Source organism: Carcharodon carcharias, chromosome 1 (assembly GCF_017639515.1).
Source record: "Carcharodon carcharias isolate sCarCar2 chromosome 1, sCarCar2.pri, whole genome shotgun sequence".
Classification (NCBI taxonomy): domain Eukaryota; kingdom Metazoa; phylum Chordata; class Chondrichthyes; order Lamniformes; family Lamnidae; genus Carcharodon; species Carcharodon carcharias.
Window position 1 is genome coordinate 213,249,717 of NC_054467.1, and position 24,935 is coordinate 213,274,651.

At 42.0% G+C, this 24,935-nt stretch overlaps 1 protein-coding gene across 1 annotated transcript in view; it reads right to left on the minus strand.

Annotated features, from left to right (window-relative positions):
- oacyl (O-acyltransferase like) overlaps positions 1-14,073 on the minus strand; it is a 58,052-nt gene extending 43,979 nt beyond the window's left edge. The window contains 7 exon segments of the mRNA XM_041183458.1: positions 1,106-1,208; positions 2,167-2,346; positions 9,135-9,379; positions 9,474-9,615; positions 11,598-11,676; positions 11,761-11,900; positions 13,929-14,073. Of these exon segments, the coding sequence (XP_041039392.1) occupies positions 1,106-1,208; positions 2,167-2,346; positions 9,135-9,379; positions 9,474-9,615; positions 11,598-11,676; positions 11,761-11,900; positions 13,929-14,073 (1,034 nt within the window).
- Between the last annotated feature and the right edge of the window lie 10,862 nt (positions 14,074-24,935).

The following is a 24,935-nucleotide window of genomic DNA, read 5'->3' on the forward strand; positions in this document are numbered from 1 at the left end:
GGTGTGTTTGCTTGCAAGAGAGTGGGGAAATAATAAGACGTGTGGGAAATACACTCACAGTGTTATGGTGTCAATAGATGGAGCCTAGAATTTAAAAGGTTGTAAGAAGCCAATGGGCCACATACACAATGTTTCTTGGGGGGGCTGGGTGCTGCCCATTATGTATTCTCCCCTGTCTGGTGTATCTTAGGATCTAATCCTCGTGATGAGAGCACCCACTAAATTAGCTGACCTGTCTGTGACCTCACATGCTTTAATGTAATAAAGCACAGAGTTCACTGGCAAGTACATCCTGGCCTTTACATCTTGGATCATTCCTCATGGATGTTTGTTGCCCTGTGTGAAGTTTCTGGTCTCTTTTCCTTTATATTGCACTTTGGTTGAAATGACCCTGTCCCACCAGCAATTGGGTAAATTTGATTCTTTCCTTATTCCCACCACACTCTTCAGAATCTCCAATGAGCAGAGAACCTATGCTTTCCCAAAGTAAAAGGGAAATTTTGAAGAGACACTCATCCTTGGACTAGTCTTGTGCATCTCCTAGGGACTGGCAGAGGGCTTGTCCTTGGATTACATCATTCATCCAGCTTCTTAGCCGTGGTATTGTACTCAGAGAAAAAATGTAATCAATTCCCATCACTCTCAAAAAATATATAAATTTGCCAGTCTGAAGCCACAGCCATTCTGAATCACCATCAGATTGCCAGGGACTAATACATTGCTGCACAATGTCACTAAAATTTCAGGCATCAGGCACAACCTCCGAATATAGAAACAGAATGCAGCTGCAGTGTAGTCTTTTCTAGGAATGTATCACAAATTTCATGTCAAGTTCAAATTATGTCTTCACCAGTGATCTATACAATGTTAAAACAATTTCTTGCAGCTTAGAGTCAAACACTATTGAGGATCCCAGTACTTGATTAGTTTGTTGATAGCACGCTGGCAGGAAATGTTTGAACCACCAATAATTGTATCCAGATTCTTTTTCTTTTCATGAATATCTCCCATTGGTTGCTTAGCGATTGCTTTTGGGGCAAAGGGATATGAAAGCAATAAAAGTTATAACACACTTTAGCTGTTACTATGAAGCTTTTTAACTCACCTAATCAGAAAAAAACTATCCACTGCCAAATAGAAAGGACCACCAAGAGAAAAAATATAAAGGACATTGTTTGGGACTGATACCAACCACTTCATTGGATTATCTAAAAGAAATGAAAAAATGCTTTTGATATTTTGAAACTGAATATGTTAAATGTGTTAACTGTACAATACTATATTAATGTGTCTTGCAAACATACAGAGTTCATTATTTGTTTATAGTACAAAGCTAAGCAAATATTTAATATGGCCCTTTGACTTGCATGACCTAGTATATTTTGCCCTGTCAAGGATTATACCCAACTTACTCAGTCTGCTGAGAAAAGCAGCAAATACAGCTTACAAGAATATAAATCTCTAGGACTTTTTCCTCCAATCCCCAAAGGTATTGAACAATGCCAGCTTGATGAAACATGTTGCTTAGCTCTGCTAGTCCTATTCCAAAAGTGAAAAATTCTAGTAGCACATGCACATCATGGAACTAATTTTCTGCTTCTGTGCTCTGGGCATAGAGCAGCAACTTTCAAAAATATTGCATTAATGGACAGAAAATTGAGTTGGCTGCATATGGACTAACCATTTTCCATGCCTGATAATCATACACTGCTCCACATCAGAATCACAAATGCAGAAAATTATCCCTGATATTCCTTAGAATGGATGATAATCTGTTTCTGTCTTCATTTTTGTAACCTCCAGTGTCTGAAACAGATATTTATCTGAGCTACCTTTAAAGGATTTATCAAGATCAATTAATTGCTTTTTTTGGAATTCAATTACAGATATGAATTAATTTCCAGGGAAAAATATTCCTCCTAAGCATGGAACTATTAACTTTGTACTTGCATCCTCACTTTGCTTATATCAATACATGCAATACTGTATAAGAAAAGCTTGTAAACAGAGGTACACCCTGACAACACAAGTTCTTTAAAATAAAATGTTCTATTAAAATTTTTCTAGAAAACTTTCCCTTTCACCTAAATGAATCTTGCAAGACAAACAAAAAACATTGTTAAAAAGATGCACACATGCACAGAAAATATTTAATATAGTCTGTACCTAAATTATTGAACAAAATAAAATGGCAGACATGTCCTGAAATTATCCACAGTAAACTCAGGACTCGGATCCCATTTATTACTGAATAGGTTCCTGTAGTGTTCTCAGTGGATAACACAGCAGGGACACTCTTTTGTATGGCAAAGCTTGTTAGTATCCTATTGAAGAATCCTGCAAAGACTAAAAAACAGGAAAAAACATAGTTATTTTTTTTTAAGTACCCTGATGAATATCAGCATCAACTGGCATCAACTGCAAAATCCTCCTGATTAACATCTAGGAACTAGTGCCAAAATTGTGAGAGCTGTCCCAAAAGGTAGTCAAGCAGCAGCTCAACATAGCCATACTCACCGCATCATAGCCTACATCCAATGTCCCATTCCCCCATCACCATCCAGAAGTGGCAGCACAGTGGTAACAGTTGGGAAGGAGTGGCCCAGGGAGTCCTCAGCATTGACTCTGGGCATCATGAAGTCTCCTGGCAACAGGATAAACATGGGCAGGGAAAACGCTTTATGATTACCACTTACCACACTCTCTTAATTGAGGACTTAGTACTCCACCAAGTTAAAATCCACTTGAAAGGAAAACAAGGGTGACAAGAGCACAAAATGTATTCTGGGTGGGGGACTTCAATGTCCACCTCCACAGGTGGCTCGATAGCACCACTGCTGGCCGAGGGATATATCTACCAGACTTGGGCCTGCAGCATGTGGTGCGAGAATCAACACAAGAGAAAAAACTACTTGATCCCATCCACACCAATCTACATGTTGCAGATACATATTTTCATGGCAGTATTGTTAGGACTTACTGCTGCACAGTCCTTGTGGATGCACATTGAAGTCACCCTCCATTGTGTTATGTGGCACTAACTCCATGCAAAATGGAATAGTTTTAGATTAGATCCAGCAGCTCAAAACTGAGCATCCTTGAGATGCTGTGGGTCATCAATAGCAGAATTGTATTCAAACGCAATTTGTTATCTCATTGCACAGAATTTACCTCACTTTATCATTATCATCAAGCCAGGGTTTCAATGAAGAATGCAACAAAGCATGCCAGGGGCAGCACCAGGCTACCTAAAAATGAGGTATCAACCTCCTGAAACTACATAGCAGGACTACATGCATGCCAAACAGCAGAAGCAACATGCTATTATGTTATAGACAGAACTAACCAATCCCACAAATTATGGATCAGATCAAAGCTCCACAGTCCTGTCACATCCTGTTCACAGCCATGAATGGTGGTGGAGCATTAAATGACTAACGGGGGGAGAAGGTCCAATGAAAAGTCCGCCCTTAATGATGGCGAGTTGATCATGTCAGTGTAAAAGACAAGGTTGAAGTGTCTGCAACCATCTTTAACCAGAAGTGCCAAGTGGATGATCCATCTTGGTCTCCTCTTGAGGTCCCCAAAATCCACCAAACCAGTTTTCAGCTAATTTGATTCACTTCATGTTATATCAAGAGGCAGCTGAATGTGTAGTGTTAGGGTTTTTGGGACTGGGGAAACAATATCGCCTACATGTAGAGAGTCACATGGGAGTAGTAGAGCGTGGGAGTGAGTCTGGTAGAAGTGAGCATGAGATCGCCTAAGAAGCTTCATTACAGGCCTGGATCCATTGTGCAGCATAAGAGCTCGTGGAGGCTCGTTGTGAGATCCGATCGAAAGAAGAGTCAAAGAATCTATCCAGATTGCAAAAGGGTGAGCAAACTCCAAAAAGGGGTGAAATAAGCTTTTAAATTCACTGCAATAATCAGGCAGCACTGGGAAACTAATTATTTTAATGAGCGCAGCTTGAAGAACGCTGAAGCTCAGATCCAGACTCGATGCCATAACTTGTGAACACTGAGCACAAATGGAAAAATAAAATTAAGGAGAAGTCTGATCAAAAAATTGGCTCCAATTCGATTCTCCAAGCTTAGGAAAGCAACTAGCTGGCCAAAATGATTAGTTCAAAAGATTTTCTGCAGAATCACTAAAGTTTAAAATGGCTCTGAGAGGAGCCCATCAAATCCCAACAAGTGCAGGAAGAGGAAAAAAAAGATTACTGCAGTGCCATTTAAAGAAAAAAAAAATCCATATTCCCCTGTGCTGAAAGCAGCCATGGATAGTAAATTAACACTGCCAGATCAATTAAGGCAGCTGGAAGGACCAGATGGGGTGCAAAATTGGGCATTATGGAGATGTAGATTTTTAAGATATGTGACAGCTTCAAGCCTGAATTAGAAAATAGAGGCTAAACCTGTGAATACACTATTATATTCAGTAGGTCCAATAGCCGATGACGTAATTGCCAGACAAGGAATAAGTTAATCTTGTGATAACTTTGACAGGGTCATGAAGTCCCTTGACACCTATTTAACTAAAGAAGAAGCAATAACATTTTGGAGCAAAATTTAATAAGAGAGAACAAAAGCCCAGGGAACCCGTAGACTCTCTGATATATGAGTTATACAGGTTGGCTGAAAGCTGTGACCATGATGACCTTAAGTCAGAGCTCATTAGAGACTGAATCATAGTGGGAGTGGCCAATGATGCTCTTTTGATATACTCCAAACTAAAGGAGACCTGTCTTTGGAAAAAGCCATCAAACTCATCAGAAAATCAGCAGTCTGCCAGCAAAACCAATCCATGTTAAGTTAAGTTAAATCATGGCACAAAGCAACCCCAACATTCAGCTCCTAAAGCAACAGAAGGACAAGGAGATTCCGGGGCAAGGAAAGTAATACCCAAGCAAAAAAATAAGATGGTGGCAGACCATGTCAGTGCTATAGCACAAAAAAAGCCACAGGTGCGAGCAGAATCCAGCAATCACTGTGCAGTGCTTACACTGCCACTGCCTGGGACACTTTCCAAAAGTTTCCAAGTCCAAAACCTCGAGATGTCCGTCGGATTCCAAAAAAGCCCAGGAGATAAATGAGCCACACCAAGAAGAAGTCCAAAAGGCATCTTGGGAGACATTAAGGATTTCAGATTAACCTTTTGGAAAGCTGACATATCTGTAAATGGTCACCTCATGAAATTCAAATGTAGACTCAGGAACCAGTGTGACAATCCTGACAGATAATAAATCTTGGCTAGTGAAACAATGTCTAAAGCCACCTACAGCACACTTATATGGACCAGGAGGCATCAAGCTCCATGTCAAAGGTACATTGCAAGCAATGCTCCAATGTAAAAAACAAATACAGGAGATGTTATATATGAATACACACATGAACATACGAAATAGAAGCAGAAGTAGGCCATTCAGCCACTCAAACCTGCTCTGCCATTCAAAAAGGTCACGGCTGATCTGTTTGTGTTTTGAGTTCCACATTCCTATGTACCCCAGGTAACGTTTGATTCCCTTGCCTAACAAGAATCTATCTACCTCCGCCTTAAAAATATTCAATGACCCCACCTCCACCACCTTCTTTTGGCAGAGTTCCAAAATTGCACAACCCTCTGACAGATAAAAATTCTCCTCACCTATGTCCTAAAATGGCAACCCCTAATTTTAAAATAGTGCCCCCTTGTTCGGGACTCACCCATAACAGGAAACATCCTTTCCATGTCAACCTTGTCAACATAGTTCAGGGTCTTATATACTTCAATTAAGTCACCCCTCACTCTTCTGAACTCCAGTGGAAACAAGCCCAGTCTGTTTCACCTTTCCTCATAAGACAACCCACTCATTCCAGGTATCAATCTAGTAAATCTCCTTCAAACTGCTTCCAACACATTTATGTCCTTCCTTAAATAAAGAGACCAAAACTGCATATGGGGAAGGCGATGGGATAGTGGTATTGTTGCTGGACTAGTAATCCAGAGATGCAGGGTAATGCTCTGGGGACCTGGGTTTGAATCCTACCAAAGCAGATGGTGGAATTTGAATTCAATAAGAATCTGGAATTAAAAGTCTGATGATGACCATGAAACCAATGTCGATTGTTGTAAAAACACATCTGTTTCACTAACGTCCTTTTGGGGAGGAAATCTGCCATACTTACCTGGTCTGGTCTATATGTGACTCCAGACCCACAGCAATATCATTGACTCTTAAATGCTCCCTGAACTAGGGATGGGTAATAAATGCTGGCCAGGCTAGTGATGCCCACATCCCATGAATGAATAAAAAAAATTGGGATGTGGTCTCACCAATCCCTGTATAACTGTAGGATAACATTATTACTTTTATGTTCAATTCCTCTCATACCAATGGGTGACATTTCATTAGCCTTCTTAATTACTTGCTGTACCTGCATACTAACTTTTTGTGACACATGCACTAGAACACCTAATCCCTCTGCACTTCAGAATTCTGCAGTTGTTCTCTGTTTAATTATAGACCAATCAGCCTGAAGTCGGTAGTGGGGAAAATTCTAGATTCCATGATAAAAGATTTAATAGCTGAGCATGTGGAAAACAGTGGCAGAATCAGACAGAGTCAGCATGGATTTATGAAAGGGAAATCGTGCTTGACAAATCTACTGGAATTTTTTGAGGATGTAACTAGTAGAGTTGATGAGAAGGAGCCAGTGGATGTGGTTTATTTGGACTTTCAGAAGGCTTTCCACAAAGCCCCACATAAGAGATTGGCATGTAAAATTAAAGCGCATGGGATTGGGGGTAGTTTATTGAGATGGATAGAAAACTGTTGGCAGACATGAAATAAAGAGTCGGAATAAACGGGTCTTTTTCCAAATGGCAGGCAGTGACTAAAGGGATACCACAGGGATCGGTGCTGGGACCCTAGTTATTCACAATATATATTAATGATTTAGATGAGGGAATTAAATGTAATATCTCCAAATTTGCAAATGACACAAAGCTGGGTGGGAGGGTGAGCTGTGAGGAGGATGCTTCTGACTTTAAAACAAATTTTCCAGAACTTTTCACTGGGTTGGGGGCTACTGAAGACTGTAAACAGCATAACACTGAGAACAATGCCAAACCAATTGTATTTGTTTACACCACGAAAAATACGGCACCCGCTTATGAAGTGAGTACAACAGCAACTTGATGAGACGACCAAAATTGGGGTCTTCTCCTCATCACTCAGCTGACAGAATGGTGTTCTGGGATGGTCCCAGTTCCGAAGGCAAATGGGTGCATCCACGTCTGTATCAAACTGACACAATGGAGGGCAGTGGTGAGGGAAATCCACCCAATGTCCTTGGTGGATGACAACTTGACCAAAATTTCCAAGAGCACAATGTTTACAAAAGTTTGATGCCAACAGCGACTTCTGGCAGGTTCATTAGATGAGAAATCGAAGTTGAAACAGCTGCACCTGAGGAAAAATATTGCTTGATTGCCAGTTTTTTCTCTTAGATCTATTTCTCAATTGCTCAACGTTTATTTACACAAGGTAAAGAGGTGTCAATTGCTCGTAGTTCCTGCTATTGGTACTTTAAAGGTCTGGTTGATTGACACATTTATAGAGCTGTAGTAAAAGCAAATTATGAATGTTTAAAAGAAAATTATGAATAAATGAATGAATGGTCTTTTAAAGCTTTTTCACAAGTTGGCATGGAAGGTATGAAAGGCCATGGGAGTGGATGGAGAGGCATGCATTGGCATGGGGCACATGAGTAAGACCATTTGAGCTTACCTTTCAAAAGGTTCCCTCATCCAGACTATGGTTCACGACACCTCTGTGGGTCAGTGAACCACACCTCCTTGAACATCTGGCCCTACTCCTCCAAAATTGCGAAGGACTAGGAGATGTCTATCCTTGCAATGGAACTAGCCAGGTTGGGAGGGTAGGGTATGGGCTCACGACCTGCACCAGCCTGCACCTTTATCCCATGTTGACAAAAAATTGGGGATGCCAAGAATGGGACTGGGAATCCTGCGGCTGGTGGTCATTTTTAAAGGTCCAAATCCAGCCCTTTTAAGCCAAAAAGCTTCCACTAGGTGGTAGAATGATCCTCTGAAGGAACCTTCAGGGTTTGATTTATTAAATAGCATCACATTATTTTACTAATAATGTTTTGAAGAATCAGTCATCAGCTGCTAAGGAGATGACATCTCCTATAGGTTTGTTTATAATGCTTAGCGAGGTACATTAATGATGTGACCATTTTGGCAAAGCATAATTAAATATCTAGAGCTACGCTTTAACCAAAACTTATTATTGCAGCAACTAAAGTCATTTCGACTTTACAGCATTATGACTTTGAGGCAGATTTTCAACATGCTGATTTGGTGTAAAACTGACATTGTAGATCAGCTGCCCTTTAGAGAAACTGCCCAATTTTCATTTCATTGAAAAGAAAATGTAGGTCTCATGAGTGGGTGATCTGCAATGCCAGTTTTATCTCTGAGCATCAAAATGAAAATGGTTGCTAATCTTATCTCTCTTCAAGTGTGTGTACTTTTTTATTGGCGTATAAAAGACTAGCGAACTTTGTGTCCATAAAGATGAGGAAGTTATTGATAAGAAATTAGGTATTCTAATGCAGGTACATCAAGTCAGGTATAACAAAGTACAGCTTCCTCTGCTGTGCCCAATAACCCACGTCAGCACCAAATTCAACACAGCAACCCTTCCAGCGTCACAGTGATATTTTTCACAGCAGCCATCTATGTGACTCTTCTAAGTTCCATTGCCAACTTCACGCTACCTAGTCTTGTCTTAATTAGGTAGGTTCATGTTGTACGTTTAAGCTCAGTAAGAACTCAGTTGAGACTTATGCCCCAATTTGTTTCACACATAACCGTAATAATTCATCCAGCGAATTCAGCACTTTTTAAATTCCTTGGTCCACTATCATTAGAGAAATATACACAGCACTATGAGTATACCAGCACCAGGTGGACTGCAGAAGTTCAAAAAGGTGTCTCAAGGGCAGTTAGGGATGGCCCTTACCTGATACGCTCACATCCCATGAGAAAGCTTTTAAAATTGCATTATATTATGATACAACATATCTTTTTCAATAACTTATCAATAAAAATTAAATATATCGTACCTGCTCCATTGTTATTTTCTGTTGTCTCCATTGCATTATGCTCTGGTGATTCATGTTTGGATTTTGTGATACTTACTTGCAATTGTTGGCCATTTATTTTATTAAATGAAACTACCCCATAGTGCTTGTGAGCTGAACTTAAACCATCTTTCAACTCGTTACCAGGTGATCTGCTCTTCCACTCTTTTATTGTTATAAATATGGACCCAGCTATTGTCATAATAATGAAAAGAGCAACAACAAACCTGTTTTAGAAAAAAAGATTGTAAGAAACATACCTCATATAAATATGAAAGTGTAATGCTAAGTCATAAGATACTGTATATGTGTAATACGTACATACAAATGCCAACAATTGCATCAATGTAAGGAACATTATTTTGGCAATGGACACTTTTCACTCTGTACGTATTGTTAGTCACAAGGAACGAGAGTATTAGTGAAGGAGCTATGAAAGATGTGTTGTGGTACTTGAAAAAACCTGAAAGTAGAAAAAAACTAAAGGTACATATTGAGTAATAGAAATTTTGTATTTGACTCTATGAGATTTAACAAAAATCATAAACTAATCCCAACTCCTACTGTTCACATTTGTACTTAAAAGCAGGAAATTAGACAGTAGAAACATTGACAGCATGCTAGAGTGCTGCATAAATCTGCAAGTTTAGAACATAGCTTCTGTAGATGTCCCATTTGGTAGTTCCACTGGCTAATGTAAAGCTTGAGCTATACAGACCAATAACGTTCCAGGTTTGATCCCATGTCTGTGTTACAATTAACTCAGCACACCTGGGATGGGACAATGTTGTTGGAGGTAACAGGGCACAGATCTCCTTTTGTGATTGCTGTCCAGTGACTTCTAATGGAACTTGTGCAGCTCTCACATTTCACGGTGGGTTGTATCCTTGTAGTACATTCTGTCCATCTAGTTAAGCTTCCAGACCTCCTTTGTCGGTTGTTCAATGATAACTAGCGACCACCCCCTCTTTGGATGAGGCAGGGATAGATGTGGTCTTTTTGGCTTCAACCCTCTGTTACAGACTCAGGAATCCAATATATGCATTACCTCCTCCCTTCCTTCTCCTCTTTCTCTGCTCATCATATAGCTGGTGGGCATTGGGTATGCCCTCATGACAAGGGAGTGTTTACCTTTGTCTCAGTTACATAGGATGTAATTTGTGCCTTTGATAAGAGCTGTTTCAGTGCTGTGGCAGGAGCAGAAACCTGATTTGAGAGATTCAAACATCAGGCTCTGGGAAAGAAATGCGTGAATTTGGGAGGTGACAACATTTTCAAGGAATTTGGAGAGGAAATGGAGGTTGGAGACAGGGTGGTAATTTGCTAGGAAAGAGGGGTTCAGGAGGAGAGGAATGATTACAGCAGATTTGATGAAGTGGGGACAGCACCTGAGGAGAGAGATCCCTTAATCATATTGTTTGACATAGGAACCAAGAAGGGAAAATCAAAACACTGGAGATGCTGGAAATTTGAAATAAGGACAGAAAATGTTACATACTCTGCAGGCCAGGCAGCAGGAGTGGAGGGAAAAACAGAGTTAATGGGAGGAACATTTTGGAGGCCAGGGGGTTTCAGTCATCAGATGGAGAGCCGGCAAGAGCCCCACATTGCCTCTTTTAGGCAAATACCACCCCATCAAGTGCATTCAGGCATTTGGCAGGCCAGCAGCAGGCCTTGCCCCAGGATCAAGGACTCGCTCTCAGTTGCTCCCCATCCCCTATTCCTGATGCCAGGTCCCTTGATCAGGCACTGAGTGCCTCTTAACAGGGACCCTTCCAGGAGCCTGCAAGCAACCCCGCATGGATTTATGCCAGCGGAATGATGTCCTTAAGTGGGCATTCATTGGCAGCTAGGCGGGAAGTCCATCCACGGGATCTAATCAGGGTTGAGGCAGGAAGGTGGCAGGGTTCCCATCCAGCACCCTCTTGCCTAATTAAATGCCCCCACTGCCAAACTCACTGCAGGGGAGAGGACAAGATTCCGCCCAACATTTCAGGACTCTGACCTTTCATCAGAGCTGTTGTGATGATAGGTCACAGACCTGAAACATTAACTCTTGTTTCCCTCTCTGCGGATGCTGCCAAACCTGCTGAGCGTTTTCAGCATTTTCTGTTTAAAACCAGGAAGGGAAGGTGGGTGGTCAGCGGTTTACTGGAAATAGGGTGGAGAGAGCAGGATGATCCCTTTACTGAAAATGGAATCTGTTTAGATCTACATTTATTGTAAAAATTGCAACAGCTTATGGTGCTTTCAGTGCAGCTCTCTAGCTAGCTAGCAAAGACTATACATTTATAGGACATATCTGGTCCTGCCTGCTCACCCCATAAATGAGTTTGCCCCTGATGTATGTCCAGGAGCCAAGCTAAGACCTGACAAAACATCTCCATTGAGAGCAGGTGACACTGAATGCTATACACATATATTATAAGATACATTCACCCTTACCAAGCCATTCAAGCATCATTATATCTTCATCCTTACAAGAATCAGGTACACAAATAGCGACATTATAGTCAATCTTGCCCTATTCAGAACAAAGAAATGTTATTGCAAGATCAGTCCTATAAGGCAAGCAACGAATATATTTGACTAAAGGGCTACAATATACCTGTTGAATTGTCAGTTTACAATATTGTCCACTAAACTTTCCAGAAGGAGTTTGAACTGAGGTACATTCGCTGTAGGACCCCAATTGATCAATATTTCCATGTAGAACATTGCTGCCTTCTTTTCCAATGGCATCATACACTGAATTTTGCAAGAGAAAAAATACCTTTATTAAATATTGATGACTGTCTTTAAGCTAATTGCTACACTCTGAATTAGTTCTGTAAAAAAAAATGTCCTTATCAATATAGATGGATATAATAGATAGGAAACCATATCTTTCTAAAGAAGGACTGATCTGCTGAGTGAATCTTCATAAAACATCACTGTGGTTGGCCTCAGGAGCTAGATAATAATTTGCACAAGTTAGTACTTCTCCTTGGGGCTACGTTTCATGTGAACAATCCATACTCTTTTCCACTCAAGCTTCATAATAAAAGCAGAAATAAAGCACTTGAAAGATTACTATCACAGCTAATCAGGGAAGTACAGAAAAAAAATCAGACAAGTTTTTGGAATGTCGTGTACAATTTTGGTCACTGTACACCAGCAAAGATATCCAGGCAAAGGTGACAGTGCAAAAAGGAACAACCAAATTGATATCTATCTTAAGACATCTGAGCAATGAGGAAATGTTGAAGAGAGACTGGAACTGTTTATTCTGGAGAAGACTCAGGAGGAAGAAAAATAAAGACTTTCATTCATATAGCACTTTTCATGGCCACTGGACATCTCAACGTATTTTACAGCCAATTAAGTACGTTTTAAGCGTAGTCACTGTTGCAATGCAGAAAACTTAGCAGCCAATATATGCACAGCAAGCTCCCACAAACAGCAATGTGATAGTGCTCAGATAATCATTTTTTTTTTGTGATGTTGATTGAAGAATAAATATTGGCCAGGACACTGAGAGTAACTCTCCTTCTCTTCTTTGAAATAGTGCCGGGGGATATTTTACATCCACCCAAGGTGGCAGATGTGACCTCAGTTTAACATCTCATCCAAAAGACAGCACTTCCAACAATGAGCAGTTTGGTTTAACTACTTAATGCAGAGAATGATAAAGATGTGAAACAGATTGCCTGGGGAAGTTGATGGTGCGGCAAAACTTCAGAGAGGATTGCCTAAGCTATGTGAGTGAATGGGTCATTGGGTGATAATAGTATTCAGGATCAGCCTGAAGGGCTGCTTCATCTTTTCTAGTCCTGCATTTCCAACATACCCGTGTAATGTGATTTCCATGCACAAACTTGATAGAGGAAAGAAACAAATAGGTACTAGACACTTCATCCCAAAGAGGAAAGGAAAATAAAAGATTCAGCTATATATTGCTACCTGTAAAACCCCTTCTCGTGCAGCTCTGAACAGCTGTCAGAAAGAACCCTATCACATTCTGACCCTTTTAGCTAAGTTAGGCTACAGTAGATAAATTCTCTGGTGTAGATTACTGGGAGCCTGAAACATGGTGTATCATGTGCATTGCACTTGTCAGAGGGGAGGTACCCTTATTCCACCCCTTCTGAAGGACAACTGCTAGAAAGGCTACCATCAGAAACATATAATACTACATACATTAGAGGTGGGATTAAGTACTGAACTTACCACATCTACCTACTCCACATTATGGCTTGGCCTAAATAGCCAAGTGCTTATGGTACTGGGTTTGTAACCCCAAAATCAAGAGTTCAAATCTCACAATGGCAAACAATGAAACAATGTAACTTCATCTGAAACAGATGGAAATGGGTTTGTACTCAAAAGAGTTACTCCACATTATGACACCCATAAACAAATACAAAAATATTTTGGCTGTGCTTTGCTATTCAGCCATTATGGTTAACGGTCCAGAAAGCCACAGGCAATATGATAGGACTCTCAGTTTCTGAAAACCTATTGGTTCTACTTTTTCATTCTTTTCATTCCATTCTGTTCCTTCCTTCCTTTCTATTTTCTGTTTCCTTGAGTTCCCGTCTTTCACTCCACTCAATATTCAATACACTTTCCTCTTTTTACTTCCCATTCATTCCCATGAGGTTGTAGTTATACTACATGCAGTGGTTTGATGTGGAATTTCTAATTTGAACTCTTGCGCATATATGCAATCTTAGCTTTTCTATTAAACATTACATAGTACTTCACAGGTTTACAAAATATGTCTTCAGTACTTACTTAATAAGGCGTACATTTGGGGGTTTTCAGACTGAAGGTTCTCAAGGAACTCATTGCTGTCTTCCAGGCATTTTGAAGAGGAATTTCTCTCACAAGTTCTAAATTGGGGCAGGGACAGCACCAGCAACATCCAAGTCACTAGCATTTTGCTAGTATGTTAAACCTTCCTATTGCTGTCCTTTGGACATACATATATACTCAAACTTTTATGATGTCATTTGGCCTCAGGCCCTTATGCAACCATCGAAATGGCTCATCAAAAGATCTATAATTACACCATGAAAATTAAAGGCATGAAATTGGTTACATTCAAGACAGAGTATGAAACAAATTTAAATCTTTGTAGCTACTCTGCTGAACAGCTGTTTAATTAACAGATACGTAAGCCCACAGGAACAATTTCCGCTCTGAAAGTACAATAAACAAAGCTATTTTTCAGTTACAGTAGGCATTTGCCACATCACTGACATGGCCATTGCTTCTGAAAGCAAATTTGTCCAAATTAATCCAATGCTTACCACAAACTGATTTCCAGTGACGATTGTCCCCAATAACCAGTCAGCATCTAGGGGTCAAAGGGTTGATGCTCTGATAAACATCAGTTCAGAAATAGATCATCACAAGCAAATAGCTGCTGAAGCACATAAAGGAAAATTATTTGAATGCAATTATGCTAAAGAAAAGTGCTTTATATAGCATTTTATCAATTCTCAATATTCTTCACAGCTAATTAGCACTTTTGAAGAAGAGTGATTGTTACCATATGGGCAAGCCTGCTTGTTTGAGGAATAAGAATTAGAAATTAGGACTAGGATTTTACCAGGCCATTTATTCTAAGCTTGGAGGTGTTGAGGGAGTGTAAAATGGACTACTTTCGGCTGAAAATCCAACGCCTTGATATCATTTTAGGATTTTACCAGAAGTGGGAACCATGGAGGACAGACTTTGGACTTTGAGGCAGGGAGGCACCGATCATGGTACTTGAAAGGCTAGTTAACTGCAATTTTATGGCACATTTCTAATATTATCAATGGTGCATAGGGACAATAAGGCTTTGGAGCCATGACTCATTAAACAAGGTGTCAAGGAAGCAGGGGTTAAGTGCTGGCTCTCGGAAACAGTCATTAGGAAAGCTAATGTGTGGTGACAAGAAGGATGATGCACAGAGGGCACAGGTTGGCAGAAGGGAGGAGAAGATACTAGGGGCCATGTTGCCAGGTTCACAGGGGGACAAGGGCACTTGCTCCAAGTGAAGGACTCAGGGTCAGGTTTGGGGGATGATGTGGGGGGTTGGGGAGGGCATTTTGGTAGAAGGCCTAGGAATCAGAGAGAGACCACTGCCACAGGCCTTATCTGTCTTCGCAGCGGGGCCCGTGTTGAGAAGGAGGAGCAGCTCAGAGGGAAGGAGGTCCAGGCACCAGCGGGAGCATATTAACAACCCCAGGGTGATCAATAGGGCCAGCTCTGGATGGGCATGATGGAGAAGAGTTCACAGGGACACACCAACAGTGTGAGGAGTGGCTATTCCCAGCAGAAAATCAACCGCCCAAGTCTGAACTTTTTCCAAATGTCCAAGCAATAGTGTCAGCAAAGACTGGAGCTCTCCAGGGAGGCTACACCTGATTTCTGTGCCATGCTGCAGGATGAACAGAGACCCTTGAGGTTTGGTGGGCACCCAATTCCAGTGGCACTGAAGATTACCGTGGCTCTCAACTTTGACATCTATGGTCTTTCCAAGGATCACAGGAACATGTGTAGGACCTCCCAGTCTGCAGCCCATCAGAGCATCAAGGAGATGATCAATGTCCTGTTCAAAGGGTTTGATGAATACATGCACTATCGAACACAACAGACAGTCAAGTGCAGAGGTTTGGAATTATCACTGGATTCCCCCAGCTACAGAGTGTCATCAGCTGCATGCCTATCATCATCAAGGCTCCAACAGACCAGCCAGTAGCCTTCATCAATAGGAAAGGTTTCCAATTCATCAATGTCCATCTGATCTGTGACCACCGAAAGCGGATCTTTCCCAAGAAATGCCGCAATACCTAATACTTTGGCAGTCCCAGGTACCACAACTTTTCTAGCTCCTACACACTTTCAGGGATGGATACTTAGAGACAAATACTACCCACTGAGGACATGGCTACTCATGCCTGTGAGGGCCCAGGCATGGATGCAGAGGTGAGGTACAGCACTTGCCATGGGTCAATCTGAGCAACCATCAAGCAGGCCTTTGGGATTCTGAAGATGTGATTCAGTTGTCTGGATCAATTCAATGGAACCCTTCAGTATGTCCCAGAAAGGGTCTCACATATAGTGATGGCCTGCTGTGCACTGCGCAGTCTAGTACTGCAGAGGAGGAAGACTTTGAACAATGAAGATGTCTCCCTGCGAAGAGAGTGTAGTGTGGAGGAGTCAGCTGACCAGGCGATGCAACATGATGGCCACAGGCAAGGTGCAATGAGACACATGTAAGGTAGGCTCAGGCCAACCTAGTACAGAGCCATTTCCTGTCACCCTTTTGCCCTTTCAGAAAAGTTCTAATAAAGCCTTACTTTTAATTACTCCTGCTGTCGCTGCCTTACTTTGGCAATTCATTGACCAGCACCTAGTTGCACAGCACACAGTGGCAAGGCTGTGGAGCTGAATGGATGCACCTTCAAGTCCGCATTGAGGGAACAAGATTGTGGGTTAGATCTCACAGGACAAGGATTAGCATGAAAAGCAGCACCTGTGACTGAAAGATTTACTGAGATGCACAATAGAAACAAGACTTAACATCTACAAGTTGTGATCAGCTGTGCACCCCAAGTAAAGCTGGGTGCTCTACTTAACTCTCTAGTGCTCCTTTGAGATGTTACCCATATGCTTGGGGCTGAGTTGGAAGCTGGCTGTTGATCACGTTGTGGCTTAGGATGACCTTGGTGGCAGTTCTCTGGCTGCCAGAGGCCTGGAGGTGTGTGGCATGCTGAGAGGGTTCTGGCATTGAGCAGACTCAATAGACCATGTGGTCTACTCCTGCTCCTATTTCTTCTGTTCTAATGTTCCATAAATATGGAGACCAAAACTACATACTGTACTCCAGCACTTCTTCCCACAACCATCTTCTTTTGTGTCATACCTTGATTTATACTTGTAAGTATCGTCCATCTACTTCACTTGTTCCGTCCTGTTAGAGGCTAATTTTGTACGAGCTTCCAGTTCTGATGAATGTCTACACCCTGAGGGATAAATTTGGCTGCACCCATTTATGCATGCCTCACCTATAAGGTTAAATCACCTGCATTCGAATGATGAAGTCTGAGGAACCCTGGATTCAGGGCCTCGAATCTCATCATAATGGGAATGGCACTTGGGTGGGGTATGAGCCCACACACGCTGGCGCTCCAATTTCCAGGGAGGTGATCAGGGGTACGGAGGAGGAAAGGGTAAGCTTTGGATTCCGTGATCTGGGTTCATTGGGGAAATCGAGTAAGAAGATGCTTGTTGTATAGTCTCAACATTTCTTTTCGAGATGACCAGGCTGGAATTGATTCCGTAGCTACCAGGCTCGGACCAGTTGCTCCAATTAAAATACACCATATGTGTTGCGACTTATACAACTTCAAATTGTGATTCAATCCTCCCTCTTAGGAGCCCAAAGCATGCAACAAAGAAATGATCATAACAGATTATTAGATATTGTAGCAGAAGTACATTCAGTACTAAAAAGCATTCAAACAAGAGATAATCTGCAAACATTTCCATATTTTAGACCTTTCGTGGCAGTAACTGACTGTATTCACTTTATAATATAAATTTGAAGGCATTTTCAAATAGGGATCTGCACTTTTTATGGTAATCTCTTGTTAAAAAGGCTAGTGTCACTATAGCAACAAATGCTGGAAATCAGTCAACTTCTTTCTTCAGGGTTGAAAAGAGAGTGGCAAGCAAACAATCAAGGAAGAGGAAAAGAAACAGATAGCGACTGCAAGCAAAGAGAAAAAGTCAATGATCGACTGATCTGTGACCTGAGGTGATGTAAAAGGTCATCCCAGTCAGGCAATTAAAAGTAAACAAAGATATGAAAGAAACAAAAGACAATACATGTAACCATACAAATATTGTGGCTACAAAAGCAGGTCAGGGGCTAGGAATCCTGCAATGAGTAACTCACCTCCTGACTCCCCAAAGCCTGTCCACCATCTACAAGGCACAAGTCAGGAGTGTGATGGAATACTCCCCACTTGCCTGGATGAATGCAGCTCCCACAAACTCAAGAAGCTTGACCATCCAGAACAAGGCAGCCCTTCCACAAACATTCAACCCCTCCACCACCGACGCACAGTAGTAGCAGTATGTACCATCTACAAGGTGCACTGCAGGATTTCACCAAGGCTCCTTAGACAGCACCTTCCAAACCCACAACTGTTACCATCTAGAAGGACAAGGGCTGCAAATAGATGGGAACACCACAACCTGGAAGTTCCCCTCCAAGTCACATATCATCCTGACTTGGAAATATATCACCGTTACTTCACTATGGCTGGATTAAAATCCTGCAACTCCCTTCACCCTGGGCATACCTACACTGCATGGACTGCAGTGGTTCAAGTAGGCAGCTCACCACCACCTTCTCAAGGGCAACTAGGGATGGGCAATAAATGCTGGCCCAGTCAGCAAAACCCACATCCCCTGAATGAATAAAAAAAACCATGACCATGAGAGTTCCAGCAAAGAAAATGTTACACATATGGGAATATTTAAGAACAGAGCTGGCTCTTTCCAATTCTTTTTTAAAAGTGAGCTTTATTTCAGCTACTAATTGTTGTTGAATGGCATCATCTTGCACACCGCAGACCAAACAATCCCTGAGCATATCGCTTAGGGTCTCCCCGAAATCACAGATTTCACCCAGTTGTTTCAATTTCACCTCATATGTAGCAATGGTCTCCCCTGGGGCTCTAACCTTTGAATTAAACCTGAACATCTGCATGGTGACTGAGGGTTCAGACTGAAAGTTTCCCTTAATGATTTCTACCAATTCACTGAAGGTCTTTGAATCAGGGGTGTTCGGGGCCATCAAGTTTTGAATTAAATTATAGGCTTTACTCCCGCAAACACTTAGGAGAATTGCTCTCCCTTTTCCTCCCCCATTATTTCATTTGCATGGAAATAGAACGCGAGGCATTCTACACATTGACACCAATCCTCTGTGGATGGTTCAAAGGGGTCAATCCTGCCAAAATGTGGCATTTCTGGTGAGTATATCTTCCTTTTCTTCTGTTTAAACAAGACACTCACAGTCATTGGGTGACGGACAATGCTGGACCTGATTTATCCTCATTGCCAGTTTGTTATGGACTTGATTTTCCAGACAGGTTTCTCATTAGAAACATCAAACTTTATTTACAGCCTGCAGCAGCAGTTACATGTTTCCATCAAGCTCCAGGACTAGACGAAAAACTCCCACTCTAAGGTTCCCCATACTTAGAGCTGATTCATTCACACTGTCACGTGATACTATACAACACAATAAGTCTTAAAGCTACAGTCACAACATTCCTTAAAGCTACAATTACTACAGAGATAGAAGCCTAGGGCCTGATTTTTAGGCCCTGCCAAGGACTAGAATGGATGCAGGTGGGTGACAAAAATATCGATGCTCAGCAATGTGCTTGTTTCCTGTCACTGTTCCCACTGCTGATAAGTTGCACCAGGGTGGAGGAGAGCAGCTCCAAGAACCTGCCTGTCCCACTTATAAATGATTAAAATCCTTAACAAGCTCATTGAGAGTTCATTAAGAAGCATTTTGAGATCTTGGTGAGGGGCACACAGGCTGTAAGCTACAACCAACTGCATGGAGATGGGACACAGTGGGAAGCCAGTCATGGCCTCCCCTTCAAGTTAACTGAGTGCATAAAAGGGAAAACAGCTCAGAAGGTGGCTCAACAATTGGCACACAGTTGCCATCAGGTCAGTGCAGGTTGTGGGGAGAATGGGCAGTAAGCTTTCAGACAGTTCAGGGGGTCATCACCCTGTTAGCATCGCAGGGCCACAAAAGAAAAGGGAAAAGCTTCCAAATACAATAGGGAGGCCAACAAAGCACAAAGAAGGCAGCAGCATATGGGATTATGACCTTCAGATTTTGAGTCCAGTGACAATGAGGGGTAACCTTCTCTGGAGGAAGAGCAGAGCCTCAGGCATGAGAAGGGCAGCAGAGAGGGATGAGGCACAGGAAGGCAACAGAGACCATACTCTCAGCCTCAGCTGTAGTGCCAAAGATGGAGCTACCTTTAGATGACTGAGAAGTAGTGCCACAGGAGACTGTGACTCTCCAAGCTGATAGGCACTGTGATTTGTGCCCTCGTTGCTGAAACCCTCAGGCCTTGCAGCACTTCTCACTGTGCCCTGTCATTAGCTGCCAAACTCATTGCAGCCTTAATTTCTTTGGCTCTTGCTAGTTCCAAGGATCAGCAGCAGATCTTGGGGGTATTCCCCAAGTGGCTGCACACCACTACATCTCAGAGGGCACTGATACCCTATATGTGTGAGCTGGGCAGGACATTCAATTCAAGACAGATGGCACTTCGCAGGCACAGGCCGTCAGTTTTGCCTCCATTGCTGGATCCGCCCAGTTGCAAGTCATTGTCAATTGCACTCATGTGGCCATTGGCACCACAGAGCACACAGTGAGATTCATCAACTGGAAGGGTTTCTGCTTCTTCAACATTCAACTGACCTGCAACCACAAGATATTCTTGCATGTGTGCATTCACTTTCTTGGCCTTGACGCCTTCGTTCTCTTCCAGTCCAGGATGCTGCTGATTTTCATTAAACCCTAGCAAACTACATGGATAGATTCGAGAAGACAGAGGATGAGATGGCTACTCACCCCTTTATAAAGACCTGAGATAGAGGTTCAGAGCCATTGCAGCCAGAACTTTGTGCTCATGAGGGCAGTCATCGAGTAGGCGATCAGGTTTCTGAAGCTGTGGTTCTGATTCCAGGACTCATCGTGGGAGAGGTGGAGGCATAGTGGTATTGTCACTGGACTGGTAATCCAGAGGCCCAGGATAATGTTCTGGATTGATGACCATGAAACCATTATCGTAAAAATCCATCTGGTTCACTAATGCCCTTTAGGGAAGGAAATCTGCTGTCCTTATCTGTTCTGGCCTACATGTGACTCCAAACCTAAAGGACCCTTACAAGGGCAATAAATGCTTGCCCAGTCAGCAATGCCCACATCCCATGAACAAATAAAAAAAACCTGCAGTTGTGGTCTCGCACATTGTGGTTGTCTGCTGCACACTCCATAGCAGCCCTCCAGGCAGCAGACCTTGAGAGGGTGAAGCACTGGATGGACACAGCACATCAGAGGAGGAGGAAAATGCAGAACACAGGTGCCCCAGCTCCATAGGGAGATAGTTGGGGCTGGCATGGGGCTCAAGAGTCTTGTCAGGATGCGATTAAATTGAGCAATTATCTGATTCAGGCTCACTTGAGCTGAGCCCTTCTGATACCAGAGGAATAGCATAGAAATCATTTTGAAATGCCTGTGGGGACACTTTCATTGAAGATACAGCCTGGAACATGTAAACTCTTACCACCAATGAATCGTATCTCCTAATGTCACTGTTGAAGGACCATATCTCTACTTCTTCACTTTATCCCTTTTCTCTTGTCCTCTCATTAAAATATAAGCTTATACTTTTGGCTGCATGTGTCTACATTTACAAGAAGATAAGAAGCTGCGTGTATCAATACTGGCAGGCCCTCAACTGTGCCAAGGCTCTGAGCCTTGCTGAGGGGTCAGTAGGCACCCTGAGTACACATTTCCCTCATGTTCAGGAACAGCATGAGCCCTCAGCTGGAGAGTCTGCTGGAGGTTGAATACCCACCCCATGCCTGTCCTGAGGATTCAGCTTTACACTCACATAGCCAGAGTGAAAAAGGTTATTGAATCTCTTCTGGCAGCAGACCCAGTTCCTCTGGACCACTTTCTGTCTGCTCACTGTCTCCACCACCCTGATCCAGGCCTGCTTAACCTAAGAAGATGCCTTCCCTGTCATCCTCCTGAAAGAGGACGTCCCTCCTCTCTCCCTCTCTCTCACTGCCTCGAAGAAGATCTCCAGCTTAACTTCCACAAAGCCAGGGGCAACCCTGCCCCAGGTAGCAGCTCCCGCTTTTCCTGCTCCATGTTTATTCCAGCAAATAAATCTGTAAAATAGCAGGCGCAGTAATGGCGGCTAACGTGAGTTTAAATCGGGCCCACCTCTGTTCCTGCCCCGCAGCTGTTAAACCCGCCCTCTAGCCAATTAATAACCTCCCTCCATGAAACTCCTTCTCCAAAAACGCAATCTCTTCTATGCCTAAATGTCTGTTCCCTGACTCTCAGTGAAACAGCTTGAAATGTTTTCTCCTTCAGATATAGTATATAAATGCAAGCTGTTTTATTATTGAACCATCCTTAGCAGCACCTTTACCACGTGAATGATCTGCAGCCTATTAGTTTCATTAATCCTTTTCCTCCGTCAGGGTGCAGACCAAGTAACAAGAGGCATGGAACACAGGCTTCCTCCTATTTCTTAACACGGCACATTAGTACATTAGCGATGGCTTTACAATTTGAAATGTGCAAAGCATGGTATTAAAGGCACCTACTTAATGACTTGTACAATTTTCTCTAAATTGATAGAAAATACCCCTATGAAAATTCTCGTGAAGTACAGAACGTTCTTTGTGACAACACTTCACAGAGATTATACACCAATTCATTTCCTGCTTTTAATCTGAAAGAAGCTGTCTCATCATCCATAGCTGTTTTAAAGTCAGTTACAAAGAATTATAATTGGTTTAACATTCTTAATTTATTAGGTGCCTGATTCATCAAATTGTTTTGACTCTTTTTTTGATAGTGATTGCAAAAAGCATGTTTAGGGAGGCAAGCATGACACTTGTGACTTTGGACACTCAACTACAAAGGCATGGGGGTAGAACTGAAACATGTTGACTAGGCAACATTATTTAGTAGCATTGGAGCAAAGAACAAATGAATTCCCATTGAAGGCACACTATAGAAAATAACGATATGACTAATATTTAATAAATTATTCAATAAGACAGAAGTGAAATAAGAGAAAACTTAGCTTCGGATGCTTGCAGGAGATTCATTGGGAAAATTACTGGAAAATTACAAAACAAATCAAGCCGGTGATTAGCAGGAGAAATAGAAGTTTACATAGAGACAAATTCAGCCAACTCTTTGTTAAACTAAATGGAAACTAATCCTACTGCCTCACTGTTTCCAAGCCCTCTATCTTCCTCTGTTTCAAATATTTATCCATTTTTTTCCTTTAAAGACGTAATGGTTTTTGTCTCAACCATTCCCTCTGAGAAAACATTCCTCCAATTACACAGAGTAATTTCAGCTACCCTTTATTCTCAGTAGTTTAGTGACAATTTCAAATCAATGACCCCTTGTCACTGACTTTGCATTGAAAGGAAATAAGTTTCCGCTATTTATTCCATCAAAATTTTTGCTACTCCTATTTCCACCTTTAGTTAAGTAATTTTGTGTTGGTGACCTGCAGCGGGCCTTTTATGGATATTGTTTAGGCCGTGCTTAGACCTGGTTTTCCTGAGCACAGCCAGCGCAGTGCCTTCTGCTCTCAGGGCACAGGGGATCTAAAACCCATTTCAGGTGTCTTATTTTACTGTGTGATCTTATGCCCATTTCAGGTATGCGATCTGGATTTTTTTTTTGCCTATAGAAGTAGGGGAGGTTATTTAGCTCTGGCTTAGAATGTGTGCATGCTTCCTGCTTACTGTATTGGGGGCTGAGGCATCCACTTAACACCCAAAAAATGGGCACTGTGCTACCAAGTGTGTAGGCCATACAGACTCAGCAGTCTATCATCAGTAACTAGCCAAATCCATAAAATATATGAATGTGCAATATAACTGTACAATTGCTTCATAAATATATATGAATGCATTATTGTGACAATTCAATAAAAAAAAGCAAGACCTGTACATCATTGTGAATCATAGTGCAATGTTAATATTGATAGCGCCCATGCTAAGAGAGAGGCAAAAGCTTTAAAGCTCTGTGAATCACTCTTCAAGCGAATGGTTGTGTGAAAAGCTATAAAAAGAAGTCCAATATTTGGCGGAATCGAACAGTCAAAATTTTATAAACAAAAGGTGCCTCAAAAATCTTTAAATTGGAAAAGATCATCAGTAGAAAAGTTGGAGTGCCTAATAAATGGGCACCAATGGGGCTTCATGAGGGGAAGATCTTGTTTGAAGATTCTTTCCTTTTGAGGACAGTGAAAGTATACAGCATGGTTTATCTGGATTTCCAAGAAACCTTCAACTAAGTTCCTCATAAAAGACTGCCACTCAGTATGAATAAAGAATTGGTTGCCGGGAAAAAAGCAGCACATCCTTGCTAGAACAGTGAGTCCTGATTTTAATCCACCTTGTTTACACCAGGAACATCCAGGGGTTCCTTGTACCCCTCCTGAATAAGTCTCAACCTATTCCATTTTAACTGGCAATTCTTGCCTCCTTTGAAAGCTGCCCCGTCCAGATAAGCTGGGGCCAGCAGCACCCATTTTAACTTCTGGTCATTTAAAGCCTACACAGTCTTAGGCTCCAGTAACATCAGGAAGCAGGCAGGAAGATAGTCAGAAGAGGCCTTGTTGTCTTTTTTTTAATCTTGGGACTCCTCCAATACCCCAGCTCATATATCTTACTAGGATTGTTTGAAGCTGCACCTCTACATCATCCCTGCTGGTTTTGTGTGAGAATCTGTGAGGAAACAGTAAACTGAGTCCTGGGATTTAATCACCTGGCCTCAATCTCCAGAGACCTATCAAATCATTGCCCACTTTCATTCTATTCTGCTGCTTTTCACCCCAGGTTAAAATAAGAGAGGAACAAGACTAATGGGTTGAGTGCTCCTGGAGACTCTTATTCTTATAGTCGTTTGGTTGTACAGAACTTGAGTATTGCTGC